General features: G+C 45.7%; 1 protein-coding gene across 3 annotated transcripts in view; it reads right to left on the bottom strand.

Annotated features, from left to right (window-relative positions):
* Positions 1–18922, bottom strand: part of ARHGAP39 (Rho GTPase activating protein 39) — a 119149-nt gene that overhangs the window by 25052 nt on the left and 75175 nt on the right. For all 3 annotated transcript variants that reach the window (XM_045561151.1, XM_045561150.1, XM_045561152.1), the window contains 2 exons: positions 16870–17295; positions 2041–2124 (listed from right to left, as the gene is read on the bottom strand). In XM_045561151.1, coding sequence (XP_045417107.1) covers positions 2041–2124; positions 16870–17295 — 510 coding nt within the window. The remainder of the gene's footprint in view (positions 1–2040; positions 2125–16869; positions 17296–18922) is intronic.

Below are 18922 nucleotides of genomic sequence, written 5' to 3'. Positions count from 1 at the left end.
GGCACCCCTCCTCCGGACCTAGCCTCTTCCTCCAGACATCCCCGGACCTTGGTCCCATGGTCTTGGTGATGAGGACAACAGCAGTGGGTAGAGGGGTTGGAGGGTAGCTGAGCTGCCTGGCACAGAGTAGCCCCCAACCAAGTCACTGGACTAGAACAGACCACACTGGCCGAAGGCAGGAAGCATCCCTCAGGCTGGGGTGGTGCTCACAGCAGACACGCTGGGCTAGCTGACAAGGTGGCATGTATTCTGCCGCCAAGTCCCAGGATATAGAGATCCCACAGAGCTCAGTGTGGACGTGTGGTCTCCGTCTCCAATCCTTAACTGACAACCCAGAAACGCAGCTGCTCACACTGTCAACAGACTGATACACCAGTGGTCCCAATGGGATCCTCAAGTGGAATCATCAGCAAGGTGCAAGGCAGTGAGTGCTCAGAGGGGCAGAACACACAAGGCAGCAGCTGTAGCAAGTACAGCCACTGGGTGGAAGAGGGGCCCAGGGACCTCAAAGAAGATTCTTGGACCTTGGTGAGACCAGGACCCAGTGAGTCAGCTTGTGTGGCTGTAGGTGGCTCCATGGGGCCAAAGGAGGCTGAGCTAGCAGAGTGGCCTGGGAGGGGTGAGAGGGGCAGGACACTGGGGTGGGCTCAGCTCTGGACCTGCTACCCACCCCCAGGAAGGCCCAGAAGATCCTCTTCACCCCACCTGACAGCTGCAGTGGCATGGTACACCTGCTTCCCCGAAGCCTGTAGAGGATGTCAGAGATATCCCCAGTGAACCTTGGCTTTGGGGGGCAATGACACTCTGGGGGTGGCATTGTTGTCCACCAAAAACCAGGTGGACATATGCACCATAAAGGGTGCAGCTACCTCGGTCTGCTAGAGTCCTGCTCAGTCCACAGGGAAACAAAAGTCTGGTGACCAAAGCCGCAACCTGATCTGCAGTGAGGATGGCTCCTCCACAGACTTGGTCAGTTCACAGGAACCACCGAGTCAGCTGCTGCCCTGGCCTGTCTCACCGATGGGGACTTGGAAGAACAGGAAGGCTCTGAAATGTGGCCATGATCAGATAGCCACACTGCTGGGACCAGGGTGGTCTCAAATTCCTTCCACAGCCTGGTGTTTAGCAAATACAAACTCAAACAAACCTAGTTACACTGCCATACTTCACTTGTTCAACTGGGCAAACTGCCAAAGCCTGCTCAGGTCTTCTAATTTCTCCTCAGTCATGACGCTGCTCCTGGGTGGCCCACACTGGGGACACCCAGGCCACCCATAGAAATAGTGCCCTAAGCCAGCTGCAGTGATGAGCACCTGTAGTCCTACCTACTCGGGAAGCTGAGGTGGAAGGATAGCTTGAGCCCAGGTGTTCGTGACCAGCCTGGGCAACACAGTAAGACCCTGTCTCGAAAAACAAACAAACAAACAAACCACACTCTGCCCTGAGCCCTGTGTCCCCCATAGGAAACTAGTCACTAAGGCAAGGAAGGAAAAGTCTAGGCGACTGCTCAGCTGCATCAGGAGGCCAAGGGAGGACCCCACCCACCCAGTGTGAAGGTGCCAGGGTCCTGAGGGTGGTCTCTGGAACAGTCCAATGCTCTGCAAGGCTGACCCAGGGCTGAGAGAGGCTAAAGGCCACCCCCTCTTCCCTACAACTAACACTGATCCTCCAGACTGGGCCTGGAAAGTGCTGCCTGGGGAGGACCACACGTTGAGGATCCTCCAGGACCTTGGTCCTCTACCAGGGGCTGAGGGAAGTGCCATGGGCTCCACAGCTGCCTAAACTAGGAAGTGGCAAGGTTCTTCCAAGATAGGATGTGCCTGTGGGTCCGGGGACAGTTCTCAGTGGCCTCTACCCAGGCCCCAGAAGCTTACAGCTTCCAGACTTTCCGAGCACTCCGGTGGAGGCGGCTGTGCTGGCCCCCCCACACTAGCTGCTTCCTGCTGAGCCAGACTGGTCTCCAGTTAACCCATACCCAACGCATCAAGGAAGCCACCCTCATATCAGCAGACGGGCCATGCCTGAGACAGCAGGTTGTACCTGTAGTGAAGAAGCTGGCCGTCTGCACTGTAATCCCGGTAAATTTCATAGTCCTTCTCAAGGAAAACTCCTGGTGGTGAAGAACTGAAATACAGCAAAATGAAAAAAACATGAACATAAATGCAATAATTTTAAAAATATGGAACAATTAAAATAACTGGCCTTCCCCTGACATAAGAATGTTGGTGTTGCTGCTTCAGTTTCCTAGTAATGACCCAATCCTGGCTCCAGCACACAAAGCTGTCCTTTCATCAGTCCAAATGGGTATTTCTTTTGGCCTCAGCCTGCCTCCTTTCAGCAGGGACGGTCCCACTGTGGCCCATCCAAAGGCTGTGAGACAGGCTGGGACAGCAACCGCCCTATCCTGGAATTCTGGAGCTTGAACCATTGGACCTAGGGCTACTGTTCAAAGGGCACAGCGATGGGGTCAGTGAGAATCACAGCTTCAACCAGATGTGAGAGATGACCTGAGAAGGAAGCCTGGTCAGAAATACCCTTATGGAGACTGCAGCTTCTGACATTAGGGCTTGGAACACCACAGACACTCAACAAAATCTGTGAAATGAACAACTGAGTGGGCGATTATCTTGACAGATATTCAAAAGGCATGTACATCAAATCAATATGTATTCATGATTTTAAAAACTCAGTAGTTCAGAAGTAGAATAAATTTACTTAACCCCATCAAGAATATCCATATTAAACTCAAGACCTTCATAATAGTAGCAGAAGGCTGAAAGCATATTCATTAAGGTTGGTGTGAGATTTATTCTCACCACCATTATGTAATACAGTTTTAGAAGTGCTAGTCAATGCAATAGGACAAGAAAAAAAAGCAAGAGATTTAAATATCTCAAAAAAAGATTAAAAAATTATCATTAGCTGTCAGCTTAGAAAAACTAAAAGAATCAACTGAAAAACTACTATCAGTACTAGGGGAGACTGGGGAAGTGTCATCTTCACTTACAACCAAGACATCAACAGGCTTTCTGTGTATCAGCAGCCACTACTCTACTCGGAACCCAAGTTCACCTTCAAATGGCAACAATAACAAAGATGAAAAAAAGTCCTAGGCATAAATTAACAAGAAATATGTTGGATCAATATGAATAAAACTATAAAGTTTTATTGAGATACATAAAGGAAGACTTGAATATATAACAGAGAAATACATAATGGTAGATGGCAAAACAATAATGATATAATTTATTTCTAAATTAGTTAATAAATTGAACATAATTCTAATAAAAATTTACATTTAGAAAGCTCACCCCCCCCAAAAAAAACTATGTAAAAATTGCTGTGAAAAATTGAGAAAGGATAATGGGAGATGAGATCATTTGTATCACTTGATATAAACAGTAATACAAAGCAACATAATTAAAACAATGTGGTAGTGGTAGAGGAGTAGATCCTGGAATACAACAAAAAGCCCAAATATTGACCCAAATATATATATAAGAAGTTAGTAGATAAGAATTAAAAACTTTGTACAAAGCAAGAAGACTGGAGACAAATCATGTGTCTAACCACAGGCACCAGGTGAGGACACTGTTCATACTAAGAAATACAATGCAGTTGCTGGAATGTCGTAGAATATTTTTAAAAACTGCAAAGGCATTTGCCACAAAATTAATACAGGTTGAGTATCCCTTACTGAAAATGCTTGGGATCAGAAGTGTTTCAGATTTCAGGTTTTTTCAGAGTTTGAAATATTTGTGCATATATAATAAGCTATCTTGGGGATGGGACCCAAGTCTAAACACAAAATTCATTCATGTTTCTGATACATCTTACACACATAACCTGAAGGTAATTTTATATAATATTTTAAATAATTTTGTGCATAAAACATCATTTTGACTGTGACTCATCACATGAGGACAGGTGTGGAATTTTCTGCTTGTGATGTCAAGTTAGGGCTCAAAAATTTTCAGATTTTGGAGCATTTTGGAGTTTGGACTAGATATGTTCAGCCTATAGTAGATGGCACTAAGTAGTGAGGTATTTATTTTCTTCTATGAAATTATATGTATTTCCTATGACTAATGTGATTGCTTCTCTAATAAAAATGTCTAATGTCATTGTTTTTTTAAAAAAGTTGAATAAATGAATGGCAAATGTCACACTGATTGGCGGTCAATATCCTCAAACACATAATTATGCTATGGAACAAAAAGCTGGAAATATGAAAAACGACATATGCAAGCACATCTATAAGACACCTACGTCTACGTCATCAGTGCTGCATCCCTCCTGCTGTTTCTGACTGGTCACCAAAAGACAGCTGAGGCCCTGTGTGAGAGCCAAGGAGATCTGGCATCGTCCACAGTTGTAGCCATCAACCACCCTGCAGGCTCCCTGTGCTCACTGCAGCTTTGCCTATGCCTGGTCAGGGCTCCTTCTCACAAGCTGGGGACATATCACCTCCTGGGGGACATATGAGAAGCTGCTTTCCATCTAGCTGCCACCTTCACCTCAATATCCTGGAAGCACCGTGGACTCTAAGACACCAGAGGTTCCTTCTCCTGCTGGACTCAGATGGCATCACAGCTTCCAGAGTCCCCAGCATGCTGAAGCTCCCTCTCCAGTCCCGCCTCCAGCCACCAGCACCCAGGGCTGTGTCTGGGCCCTGTCACCTTTGCCCCAGACCTGTGCAGATGTGCTGGGCCTGGGCAGGAACGTGAGGTGTGTGGCAGAAACACTCCTACTCCCATGGAGCTCCTGTCCCAGGGCGTTTGCCAAGGAACAATCCAAAACCTCAGGTGGCTGTGGGACTAAAACAGGGAGTGCCACTAGGGAGACAGGAACAACTCTTGGGGAGGGAGTGGAGGAGACAGGGGACCAGGTAGAAGGAACCAAGGGGAAAGGCCAAGGGGCAGAAAGGAGGCCCCTGTGCTGAGGCAGTGAGCTGGGCTAGGGTGCAGAGGGACCTGACCATAGGGCCCTCCAGATCAGCCACAATGAAAAGGCTGCAGTTCACTTTAAGTCAGGGGTCAGCAAACCACAGCCAACTTTAGCCCACTACCTGTTTTTGCACAGTCTGTAAGCTAAAAATGGTTTTTATATTTTTAATGGTGGAAAAAAATATATTGAATATTATTTTGTAATGGGAAAATTACATGAGATTCAAATTTCAGAGTCCATTAGTAGCATTTTATTGGAATATAGGCAGATTTGCTCTTGTATCATCTGTGGCTGCTTTTGCACCACAATAGGGACACTGAGTCATCACAACAGAGACCAGAGGAGGTGTGCTCAAGGCTCACACTGCTGCTGGGGACCCTGAAAATCACAAAGACACACCTATAACTTGACAGTGTTCAGCACCATACTATGACGTTTTATTATTTTTTTAGACAGGGTCTCTCTCTGTTGTCTGGGCTGCTAGAGTGCAGTGTCGTCATCATAGCTTTCTGCAACTCAAACTCCTGGCCTCAAGTGCTTCTCCTGCCTCAGCCTCCCAAAGTGCTGGGATTACAGGCGTGAGCCACCTCGCCCGGCCTATTCTGTTTTTATTACCCATATGTCAAAACAAGAAAAGAAAAGTGGACCTTGAATGTCATGCTTTGAAGGACCAGAGGAGTGTGGGTTATTGAGCTATTGAATTAGATGGAGATCATGTTCATTATGCAGTGATACTATAGCTGTGCTAAAAGAACATTATGTCAACATTATTAGAGCAAGTACTCATCATAATATGCCCAACTTACAGAATGGTCAGAGAAATTTTAAACAGAAAGAGAAACTCTATCCACTTCCATTTCTTTACATGCAAAAGAAAGAGAAAAAAAAAAGAAAGAGAAACTCTAAAATGGAATATCTCAGCCGGGCGTGGTGGCTCACACCTATAGTCCTAGCTTCCCAGAAGGCCAAGGCGGGAGGATAGCTGCAGCTCAGAGTTTGACACCAGCATGAGCACAGTGAGACCCCGTCTCTATTTTTTTTTTAAAAATTATAAAAAAAAAAAATGGAATATCACAGCAGAATTACTTCACAAAAATGAAAATGATCCTTACGCGAAAGTATGCTTTTTTTTTGAGACAGAGTCTTGCTCTATTACCCAGGCTACAGTGCCGTGGCATCAGCTTAGCTTCCAGCACCAGCACCATGCCCAGCTAATGTTTTCTATTTTTGGTAGAAACGGGGTCTTGCCCTTGCTCAGGCTGGTCTTGAACTCTTGACCTCAAGCAATCCTCCCACCTTGGCCTCCCAGAATGTTAGGATTACAGGCATGAGCCATTCATTGCGCCTGGCCTAAAGTATGTTTGAAAGTGGCTCATTTGTTACCCAAGCAGGGAAAGCTATTCTCCAATGGTGAGCTAATTAAATTCTGTTGATTTCAGCAGCCAAACTATGTGTCTAAAGAAAATAAATTTGCTTAAGACCATTAGCCTTTTGACAGCATTAGCTGCCTGAAGAACTGAGACAGTGAGAGCAATGTAGCAGTCCCGTGGCCCAGTGGTCCTCCTTGAGTCTTGATGAGCTGACAGACGCTATGGATACTGCTAAGTCATTGTTTATTAAAAGAGTCAACGTTGAGTTTGAAGTGACTGAAGAATTAGCCTCTACGAATTGTCTGTGTAGAACAACTACAGCAGAGGATATTTTCAAATAAGTTGGGAAAATACTAATTCAGTACAACCCTGAAGTACAATCTGCTAAGATTTTTATGACTGATCATGTTTAGAATATGTGTGGATAAGGAAAAGGCTTAAGTAGACAAATTTACAAAGCTTGTGAAAATCTAAGGTTATATGAAAATATAAGCCTATAGTTATTTATTGTATTATTCATTAGTAAGTACTTTGTGAAACATACTGGAATCTATCATGAGTTATTGAAATGGCAGTGTCAACAGTGAACTTCATTCACTGTCATGGGCTTTGCCATCAACAGTTCCATGAGTTTTTTGTCAGGAATAGAAACTGAATAACCTGACTTGCCCTACCACACAGCAGTTCAACAGTTTAGCAGTGGTAAAGTTTTCTTGTTATTTTTTTTTTTTTTTTACTCAGGGCCAAGATTAAAATTTTCTGAATGAGAAAAACTTGTTCAGCTACCATTAAACACTGAATGGTTTTGGAAATTAATTTTTGTTGCAGACTTGATAACGTTTCTTAATTAATTCAACGTAAAATTACAAGGTACACAGTGCTTAAATGCGAAACATACACTGTAGTAAAGTCATTTCAATGACAACTAATGTCTGAATCATAAGTAATGTCAAGGTGCTTTATCTACTTCTCATGCTGTCAAATTAAAACAAGAAGTGAGATCTCCTTTCCCACACAAATTTGTAGCAGATATATTTTCTGACCCCAAAATACATATCCAGCACAGCTTTTCATCCCTTCATTTAAGTGCAAGGGCAAAGGAAATTTGTTTAAATCCATTTAACTGTGCAATTGAGGAGCTGTTCCCTAACTTTCAGTTAGAAGTGGTTAATCTGCAATGAAATGACATGCTAAAAGACAAATATCAACAGAAAAAAATCTAACAGAATTTGATAAATACCTTCCAAGTAATGAATATGCTCAATTAAAATAATTTGCTCATTGATGTCCATATTCAGCAGTACCTTTGTAAAATGTCAACACAAATTACAAGAGATGAACATCTGCAATTAATCTGATGTCTGGGAATGCCAGCTCCCTTGGCTCCTCAGAGCAGTACTGGCCTCCTGCTGTTCCCTGAGCACTGTGTTCTCCCTCAGCGGGATGTGGCACCTGGTGCTTCCTCTGCTGGGACAACTTCCCCTGGTATCTGATGCAACTTGTCCTCACAGGATTCAAGTTCCTGCTCAAAATGAACTGTAATAAGACAACTTAATCAATTGAATCTGATCCAGAATTGACACAAATGATGGAATTAGTAGAGAAAGATATTAAGTTATTAAACCTGGTTTCGCCTTCATTTTTGAAAGATTATTTTTGCTGGGTCTAGAATTCTAGATTGACAGGATTTTTTCTTTTTGCCACTCTATTGTCTATGGCTTGCATTATTTCAGACAAGAAATCTGTCATCCTTTTCTTTACCTCTCAGAATTGAAAGATCAGGTAGACAAAAAATTAGTATGAAACTTGATCAACACAATTAACAGATTTGATCTAATGAACATACATAGAACCCTGGGCCCAACAAAAAGAGAATACAAATTATTTCTGAAGAAGTCATAAAATCATTTACAAAAATCCACGGGTTAGCCCACAAAGCAAGTCTCACAAAAAAAAAAAAAAATCATGCTTTCTGATCAAAAAGAAATTAATTTGGCAATCAAGAAGAAGAATCAAAAATAAACTACAGTTTTGGGAATTAAGATGTTTCTAAACCATTAGTACAAATGAGTCAAAGAATAAAGTATAATTAAAATCAGAAAATATTTGAAATTGAACAATTTAAATTCTACATACCAAAAATTGTGTAATAAAACTAAAGGGATATGTTGAGGAAAATGTATGGCCTCAAATATTCACTTTAGAAGAAACAGTGAAAATGAATGAGCTCAGCTTCCAAAGCAGGAAGCCAGAAGAAGAATAAGAAATAATCTCAAACAAGGTAGGAGGAAGGAAATAAAGATAAGAGCAAAGATACAAAAGACAGCTCAATAAAGCCAAAAGTTGGTTCTTTAAAAAGACTAATAAAATAGAAAATCCCTCACAAAACTAAATGAGAGAGAGAGCAAGCACAAACCACGTCAGGAATGAAACAGTGTGGTTACACAGAAGGAGAAAACTTCAAAATAGAAAGAACACTATGAATAGTTTCATGCCAATATATTTGTAAACTTAGATAAGATGGACCATTTAATAGAAAAACATTTTATTAACTTTGATTGAAGGTACAGAAAAACCTGAATATTCCTTCAAGCTTAAAGAAATTGAATCAGTAGTTAAAAATCTATTCACACAAAACCAGCAGGCCTGGATGGCATCCAAGTGCATTCATTTGTCATACACCCCCAGAACAGACTATGTCTCAAAGGACGGAAGAAAGAGGAAATGTTCCCAATGCTGATACGAAACCAAGTCAAACACAGAATGAGAAGGAAAGTATAGGCCATCTTTACTTAACAACATGAGAAAAAAAAATCCTAAATAAAATGATAGCAACCTAAATCTATTAAAAAACTATATGGGGAAAGGCACTGTGATGCACGCCTGTAATCCTAGCACTTTGGGGGGCCGAGGCAGGAGGACTGCTTGAGGCCAGGAGTTCAAGACCAGCCTGAGCAAGAAATAGAAAAATTAGCCAGGTGTGGTGGCCTACACCTGTAGTCTCCGCTACTCAGGAGGCCGAGGCAGGAAGATCCCTTGAGCCCAGGAGTTTGAGGTTGCAGTGAGCTACGATGACACCACTGCACTCTAACCCAGTGACAGAGCAAGATCCTGTCTCAGGAAAAAAAAAAAAAAACAACAACAAACCACATGGACGGAGTATCTCAGGAATGTAAGAAATATAGAATAAAAAAAACTGCCAGTTGTAATTTCCTGGGGTTGCTATAAAAAAGCACCACAGATAGGGTGCCTTAGAACAACAGCAATTCATTCTCTCACACCTCTGGAGGCCAGAAGTCTGAAATCCAGGTGTGGCAGCAGGGTTGGTTCCTTCTGAGGGCTTTTCAAGAGAAGCTGTCCCATGCTTGTCTCTGAGCTTCTGGTGTCTGCTGGCAATCCTTGGCATCCCATGGCATGGAGATGCATCATTCCAATCCCTGCCTCCATGGTCACAGAGCTGCCTTCTCCCTGCGTGTCTCTATCTTCACATGGCTGTTTTCTCAGAAGGACACCAGTCATATTGGATTAAAGACCCACCCTACTGCAGTAGGACCTCACCTCAACAAATTTTACCTATAAAGACCTTATTTCCAGATAAGGTCACATTCACAGGAACTGGAGATTATGACTTCATATCTTTTTTTCTTCTTTCCTTCTCTTTTGATATCTTTTTTTTTTTTTTTTTTTTTTTTGAGACAGGGTCATGCAGTTCAGTGATGTCATCAGAGCTCACCATATCCTTGAACTCCTGGGCTCAAGTGATCCCCCTACTTCAGCTTCCAAAAGCGCTGGGATTACAGGTGTGAGCCACTGCGCCTAGCCAGAACTTCATATCTTTTTGAGGATACAAAATTTGACACATGACACCAATGTTAAAGTTTCAGAAAACACAGTTGATAAAATCCTACATCCATTCACAATTAAAAAGTCTAGAAATGGAAGAAAGCATCCCAAGCCTGAAAAAGGGTGTCACCATATCACAGAGACAGCAGGGCGCAGGCTGGACTGCTGGGATGGGGTGCTGGCCCTCCCTGGTTTCACTCAGCCTCATTCTCAAAGACCTGCCAGCATCACAGGAGATCCTGAAGATGGACAATGACTCTTTTTTTTTTTTTTGAGACAGCGTGTCGCTTTGTTGCCCTGGCTAGAGTGAGTGCTGTGGCATCAGCCTAGCTCATAGCAACCTCAAACTCCTGGGCTTAAGCCATCCTACTGCCTCAGCCTCCCGAGTATCTGGGACTACAGGCATGCACCACCATGCCCGGCTAATTTTTTCTATATATATTTTTAGTTGTCCAGATATTTTATTTCTATTTTTAGTAGAGACGGGGTCTCGCTCAGACTGGTCTCGAACTCCTGACCTCGAGCGATCCACCCACCTCGGCCTCCCAAAGGGCTAGGATTATAGGCGTGAGCCACCACACCCGGCCTGGACAATGACTCTTTAGGTTTAATGAGAGCTCAGCAAAGGTGTAAAAAAACAAGACTGATATATAAAAATCGATTTTTATGTACTATCAAAAGTATGTACAATCAGAAAGTATGACTTTTGAAAAAGATATAACGTATAAAAACTAGAGCTATAACATTGATAAAATACTTGGAAATACACCTTAAAAACTATACAAGTCCTTTGTGGAGAAAAATATAAAACTTTATTGGAAAATACACCATCTTCATACATGTGGAATACTTTACACAGTTGTGTGTCACTTAACATTAGGGACATGTTCTAAGAAATGCGTTCTTAGGTGATTTCATCATTTTTCCAACATCATGGGGTTTACTTCACAAACCTAGATTGTATAGCCACTACATGTGGAGCTCCTAGGCTACAAACCTGTACAGCATGTTACTGTACTGAATACTGTGGGCAACTGTAACACAATGGTAAGTGTTTGTGTAGCCAATCATATCTAAACATAGAAAAGGTACAGTAAAAATGTAGTATAAAAGACAAAAAATGGTGCACCTGTTTAGGACATTTATCAAGAATGGAGCTTGCAAGACTGAAAGTCGCTCAGATGAGTCAGTGAGTGAGTGGTGAATGAATGGGAAGGAAGGCCTAGGACACTACTGTACACTACTGTAGACTTTATAAATACTGTACATCATACACATGATTGTATAATAAAAATGTCTATCTTCCCAAAATAATCAATAATTCAACACAATTCTTGTCAAAAATCCCAACACGGCTTCTCATAGAAATCCTGATCCCAATAACCCCACATCACCACAGAACTCCCAAGACACTTTTGAAAAGAGAAGGACACTCCAATCCCTAGAGAGGGGCCCTGGGCTCAGGGCTATGGAAAATAGGGCAGAGCTGAGGCCAGACCCAGAGTCTCTGTGGGGAGACAGACACATGCTGAAAATAAAATGATAAAAAGAAATCAATTTCATCACCTAATTACAAAGATGAGTCAAAACCAACAAAGAATTCAAAACCAGTACAATCCAATAAAAATGAGAAGCTGTGTGCAGCCCAGAGCTGTGAGAGCTATTCCACAAGAAGTGGATTTTATGCGCTGTGGCACAGCAAGGGGTCTTATGAGGAAACTTTTTTCTTTTTCTGAGACAGGGTCTCGCTCTGTCACCCAGGCTGGAGTGCAGTGGCATGATCATAGCTCACTGCAGCGTTGGATTCCTGGCCTTAAGCGACCCTCCCACCTCAGCCTCCCAAAGCACTGGGACCACAGGCAGGTGCCACCAAGCCTGGCCAGGAGAGCTATTCTTAAAATGTTAACTCCAAGCCTGCTCGTTCATTTCTTTCTTAAGATGATTCACGATTCTCAAAATCTGGCTTTGACTTGAACATGATCAGCCCCTGCCACCCTGAGGGGCCATCTGGATTTAACTCATACATTTGTAGCAAACCAATATATTTGTTTTTCAATTCCTTCATTTAAACCATAAACTAGATGCTGCAGTAACATTTCCACAGAGCTCCACCTATATGTCATAAACTTCCCTTAGTCCTTAACCTCTACAAAAGCCTACATTCTGTGTCTTTTCAGTATCATCTCCTTTGGAAATTTCCATTGCAGGGCCAAAGACTCTTGGCCTGCCCTAGGGTGAGTGTTTGACACGGGGGCATGAGATTGTTCATGGGTTTCATGAAACCATAAGCCCAGCCCACAGGGAGGTTCTTCTATGTTTCAATTGCACACAGCTATGGCTGTTTTTTTTGTTTTGTTTTGTTTTTTGAGACAGAGTCTCACTCTGTTGCCCGGGCTAGAGTGAGTGCCATGGCATCAGCCTAGCTCACAGCAACCTCAAACTCCTGGGCTTAAGCCATCCTACTGCCTCAGCCTCCCGAATAGCTGGGACTACAGGCATGTGCCACCATGCCCGGCTAATTTTTTCTATATATATTTTAGTTGGCCAGATCATTTCTTTCTATTTTTAGTAAAGATGGGGTCTCACTCTTGCTCAGGCTGGTCTCAAACTCCTGACCTTGAGCGATCCACCCACCTCGGCCTCCCAGAGTGCTAGGATTACAGGCATGAGCCACCGCGCCCGGCCAGCTATGGCTGTTTTGATTAAAATACACACTCCAGGATGGTTTAATATAAGACCAATTATCATAACACATCACATTGTAGACTGAAAGGAGAAAAAAACACAAGATCATCTCAACAGTGCAGAAAAGGCATTTGACAAAATCCAACACCCTTTCATGATAAAAAAAAACACCCAGAAAACAAGGAATATAAGAGAACTTTCTCAACTTGTAAAGGATATTTATGAAAAACCCACAGCTAACATCTTGCTGAATAGAGAAAGAGAAAGACTGAACTCTTTCTCCCTAGGATCAGGAACAGGACAAGGACACCCACTTGCACCATTGCCATTCAACATTGTCCTGGAGGTTCCAGCCAGAGCAATCAGCTAAGGAAAAGAAAGAAAAGGCACCCAAATTGGAAAGGAAGATATAAGACGATCTCTGTTTGTACATACAGCCATGGCCCTACACATAGAAAATCCTAGAGAATATATGAGAAGGCTACTAGAGCTAATACACAAAATCAGTAAAGTTACAGAGTACAAGATCAACACACAAAATCAGTTGTTTCCATATACCAGCAATGAACAATCCAAAAGGAAGTTAAGAAAAAAATTCCATTTATAATAGCATCTAAGAGAATAAAATATCTAGGATTAAATTTTACCAGGGAGTTGTGAGAATTATACACTGCTGAAAAAAAATCAAAGATGATATAAACAAATGGAAATACACCTTATGTTCATGGACCATAAGACTTAATATTGTTAAGATGACAATACTATCTAAAGCCATCTATAGAGTCAACACAATCCCTTTCAAAATTCCAACAGCCTTTTTCTTTTTTTCAGAAATGGAAAAGCCAATCCTCAAATTTATATGGAATTGCAAGGGGCCCCAAATAGCCATAACAACCTTGAAAGAGAAGAACAAAGCTGGAGGACTCACACTTTCCAGTTTTAAAACTTATCACAAAGCTACAGTAATCAAAACTGTGTGGTACTGGCATGAGACAGATCAATGGAATAGAATTGAGAGATCAGAAATAAACCCAAATCTATGGCTGACTGATTTTTGACAAGGGTGCCAAGACCATTCAATGGGGAAAGAATATGGTGCTGGGACAGGTGGACAGCCACATACAGAGGAAGGCTGGACCCCTACCTCACACCATATGTAAAATTTAAGTCGAAATGGATGAAACATCTAAATTTAATAGATAAAATAAATTCTTACAAGAAAACAATGGGGTAAATTTGCATGACCTGGATTTGGTAACAGATGCTTAGACATGGCACCAAAGGCATGAGCAAATAAAAGAAAAAGTAGACAAATAACATGTCATCAAAATTAAAAATTTCTGTACTGCAAATGATACCATCAAAAAGTGAAGACAACCACAAAATGGGAGAATATACTTGCAAATCATATATTGACAAAGGACTTGTCCCCAGAATATAAAGAACATGTAACTCACTAATAAAATAGATAAGGATCTGAACAGATATTTCTCTAGAGAAGACACACAAATGGCCAATAAGCAAACAAAAAGAGGCTCAAAGTCATTAGTCATTAAAGAAACGTAAACCCAAACCACAATGAGACACTACTTCCCAATCACCAGAATAGCCAAAAGAAACCGAAAAAGTCGTTGTTGGGGAGGAAGTAGAGGAGCTGGAGGGGAGGTGGGAGCAGCCTCTGGGAAAGTTTGTCCTCCTCCTGCTGCCCCCTCCACCACCGAGCAGCACCCAAGCCACCAGTGCTAACTCTGCAACTTGGGGGTGCCCCTCCACCCTATTTCCTCCAGCTCTGACCAGCTCCATCCCTCACTAGCCCCCACCCTGCCCAGGCAACTCACAGCCTGCCAGCCTGCCCTGCCTCCTCCAGCCTGCACTGGGCAGCAAACTCTAAGAAGGGCCTCTCTGAGCTCACCGCTTCAGTCTGGATCCCTCTTCCCCAGCCTCCTTTCCACCTCTGCAGAAAGCGATGGCCTCACACCCTCAGCACCTAAACTCTGGTATGGGGAGCACCAATCGCCTACCCCCTCTCCCTGGGGTTCAGTTTCTCCTCTCAGTCCCCAGTCCTCCCCTGGGGCCAGGCTTCAGTCTGCACAGGGACCAAGTCCTGAGCTCCGTGAAGGCCCTGCTACCTGACCAGCCCGCAATGTCCATCTGTTCCTGCATTGGCATCTGTCTTGCCCTTGCTCTCCCACCATCCTGCCAGATCCCAGAGCACCTCTTGCACCCCTTGCCATGAGCCATGACCGCAACATCCATCTGCCTTTGTCTCACTCACCTGGTTCAGCTCCTCTCAGACCCTGTCCCTGAACCCTGACCTCTTCCCACTGCTGAGAGCAGGGGTCTCCTTGGCTCCCACCAAGACAAGCTCTGCTGTCTGCAGATGACTCCAAAAGATCGCCCCAAGCCTGTTCAGACCTCTCATGCTGTGTCCAGTATCCACATTGACCTATCCTCTGTCTTATGCAGGAGCCCCACGGCCAGCTGTCTATACTCCATATGGACCTGGATCTGCCTGACCCCACTCCACGGCACTGCACAGAACAGCCACTTCCAACTCTTGCAATGGCTGCCTGATGAGTCTGTTTCCAGACTCATTGCTTGTCATTCGCACCAGGGGCAAAATAAACCCAAAGTCTCAATTAGGTTCCAATCACTCTCATGGTCTCCACTGCCCTGTGGCAGGGTCTCCACTGCCCTCCAACCTGCCCTGACCCCTCCTGCCCTGTCCTCACCATTCTGGTCCCCTCGCTGTCCCCTAAGACACAGGGGCCTCTCCTTGGAAGACTTGTTGCCCCTGGATGGCTCCATGTGGCTCCAGGCCCAGCTCAACGTTGTGTCCTTAGATTTTCCCTGGCTTCTTTCAGGAACTTCCCATCTAGGGGCCTGTTTGATTTTCACTAGCCATTGCCCACCCCAACATGGTGTCCTCACACTCATGGGGCCACAGATGCCACAGCAGGAAGATCAAGGTTTGTCTTTGTGGACGTCCTGGAGAGGCATCCAAATATGTTCAGGCCACAGCAAGGTGTGGGTCATAGCCTCGTGTTTCACAGGGACAAATAAGGGTAACGGTGCCACCCTCTGAACACACAGCAAAGACATTCGTGTGACTGAACAGACAGTGGGTGTTCCGAGAATGATGCCTGTCTGCCGCTCCTGCCTGCCGTGGACAAGTTGCTCAGCCTAAGCCTCAGTGTCTTCATCTGTGGCCTGAGAACAGCAGTACCTCCCTCCTGGGGATACCAAGAAGATCAGTCCAGCTCAAGCACAGGCATCATGCTGGGGTTGTCATTACCTGCAGGGACCAGGCCCTGTGCCTAGGGTGGGCTTTGCCAAGGGAAGGCACCCCTTCTGTCCCACGAACCATCAGGGTGGCATCTCTGGAGTGTCTTAGGCCACATCTGCATTTCCCTCAAGCAGGGAGAACCAAAAAAGCACCAAAAACACGACCCCACAGATATTGGCCAGAAAACCTCCACTCAAGGTGCTGCTGATCTTGGGAAAGGACAGCGGATCAAGGCTCCAACAGTCCTAGACTTCTCCTTGGCTTGTCCTCCCCCTCTTCTTCCTCACTGGCTCTGCTCACCTCATTAGCTCCTGAGCCCTGGAGACCCAGGTGATTGATGTTCTCATCACCATTAGAAGGTCCCAGCAGAGAGGGAGGGAGTGTGCCAGCCTGGCTCCAAGTCCTGGAGGGCCTGGTGTGGCCCTCCCCACCACCTGTCAGGGGAGCCCAGCAGTGAACACAGATCTTGGCAAGAGATGGGAGGACGGTGGAGAGATGGGAAAACTATTACTGAACAACCAATCTCTTTTGCCAAACCAGAACCAAGGAAATGCTTGTTGGGGACAGTGGTGGCAGCTGACACAGCCAACTGCTGAGATGACATTCAGGCTCCAGGAGTGGAGCCCTGGTCTCGCCCACCTCCCCTGGTCCACCAGCCCCACACCTGCCCACACCTGCCCCACTCCTCCCCCCTATACGCCCTCCCCTTCCCCTGCCCACACCTGCCCTGCCCCTCACCTGCCGCTCTCCTCCCTCACGAAGGCCGCTGGCCGCCCCACCCTCCCAGGCAGCTCCTGTGCCTTCTCTCCGTCTGGCTCGGGCTCCAGGGATGAGCTGGTGCTGCCCTCACGGCTAACGCTGCTGCCGCGCCCTGGGCTGTTCTCGGCAGAGGCGCGCGGGGACTCGGTGTTCTGCTTCAGGGTCTGCAGCTTGGCCAGTGGGATGATGTCGCAGCCCTGCGGCCGGTGCCACACGGTGCGCTGCGTGCTGGCGTTGTAGTAGTAGAAGCGCGACGTGTTGGGGTCGAAGAGCTCCCACCACTGGTTCTCGCTGGTGCGCTTGATGCGGACTCCGGCCGGAGGGTCCCACACGCATTCCCCCGTGACCAGGTTGGCGTACATGCGCTCCCGGGTGCGCGGCTCAATGATCTCCACCCACTCCAGCCTGCAAGAGGGGCGGGGGCGAGGGCGTTAGGGTGCGGGAGGACCAGCTGCTCCCACCCCAGCCCGCCTCTGACCCAGACCCTCCCTCCCCGCACCCAGCTCCCTAACCCCAGGCCTCCCGTGCCTCTCCCAGCACCCGCCACCCCCCCCCCCCCCCCCGGCCGTCCCCTACCACAACCCCATCCCAGCTCCCCTGATGGCAAAAGGCGCCTTCCCTGTTGCCCCCACCCTGCAGTCCACTGGAGCTGGCCATCTGCAGACCTTTGCTCAAATGTGCCAGCTTCAAAAGCAGGAAATCCTGTCACACAAAAATCAAACAGACCCAAACCTGAGTCCCGATCCTGACTATTACATGCTCATGAGCACCCCAGTCCCAGGTGGGGAACCCCTGGAGAGGCCAGTGCTGAGGGTGGACGTGACAGCCCTCTGGGAGTCTCCAGGGAGTGGGGACATGCCCGCTTGGCTGCAGCTTCCTGTTCTCAGAGGGACCCAGGCGACACTCTGACTGCACACTACCCCATGCAGGCCCCATCCTGCCCCCAGTGCTTGCCTGTGGCCTGGGTCCCTCTGACCACCAAGTACCTGCTGAAATAGCCCTTCCGCCAAAGCAGGAACACCACCACCTGCACACTGTGTCAGGGCTCCAGAGAGGCCTCAGGCCCAGCTAGAAACTGCTGCTGGGCTTCTGAGATGCTTTCTCCCAGGGCCCCCAGAGTAGGAGGGCCCAGAACCCAGATAGCCCTCAGACCCTTCCCTGGGTGCCACTGCCTCCAACCTTCTAATGTTTTTAAATTAAAAAGACAACTTGGACGGCCGGGCGCGGTGGCTCACGCCTGTAATCCTAGCACTCTGGGAGGCCAAGGTGGGGGGATCGCTCGAGTTCAGGAGTTCGAGACCAGCAAGAGTGAGACCCCGTCTCTACTAAAATAGAAAGAAATTATCTGCCCAACTAAAAATATATATAGAAAAAATTAGCCAGGCATGGTGGCGCATGCCTGTAGTCTCAGCTACTCGGGAGGCTGAGGCAGTAGGATCGCTTAAGCCCAGGAGTTTGAGGTTGCTGTGAGCTAGGCTGACGCCATGGCACTCACTCTAGCCCGGGCAACAAAGCGAGACTCTGTCTCAAAAAAAAAAAAAAAAAAAAAAGACAACTTAGAAAACAATGTAAATTAAAGCCATTAAGAACAAGACTATTTTAATGCTGATTTGTTTGATATCAGGGTGTGGTGCAGGTGACATCTGGCATTTTTTTAAGGCAGCTTCTAAGTTTCTACACAGACATAAAAATCCTTTATTTTATTTTATTTTGAGACAGAGTCTCACTCTGTTGCCCAGGCTAGAGTGAGTGCCGTGGCATCAGCCTAGCTCACAGCAACCTCAAACTCTTGGGCTCAAGCAGTCCTACTGCCTCAGCCTCCCGAGTAGCTGGGACTATAGGCACGCGCCACCACACTTGGCTAATTTTTTATATATATTTTTAGTTGTCTGGTTAATTTCTATTTTTTAGTAGAGACTGGGTCTCACTCTTGTTCAAGCTGGTCTCGAACTCCTGACCTTGAGTGATCCTCCCACCTCGGCCTCCCAGAGTGCTACGATTACAGGCGTGAGTCACCTTGCCCAGCCATAAA

This window comes from Lemur catta, chromosome 9, assembly GCF_020740605.2.
Source record: "Lemur catta isolate mLemCat1 chromosome 9, mLemCat1.pri, whole genome shotgun sequence".
Taxonomy (NCBI): Eukaryota; Metazoa; Chordata; class Mammalia; order Primates; family Lemuridae; genus Lemur; species Lemur catta.
This window is presented reverse-complemented; position numbering and strand designations above follow the sequence as displayed.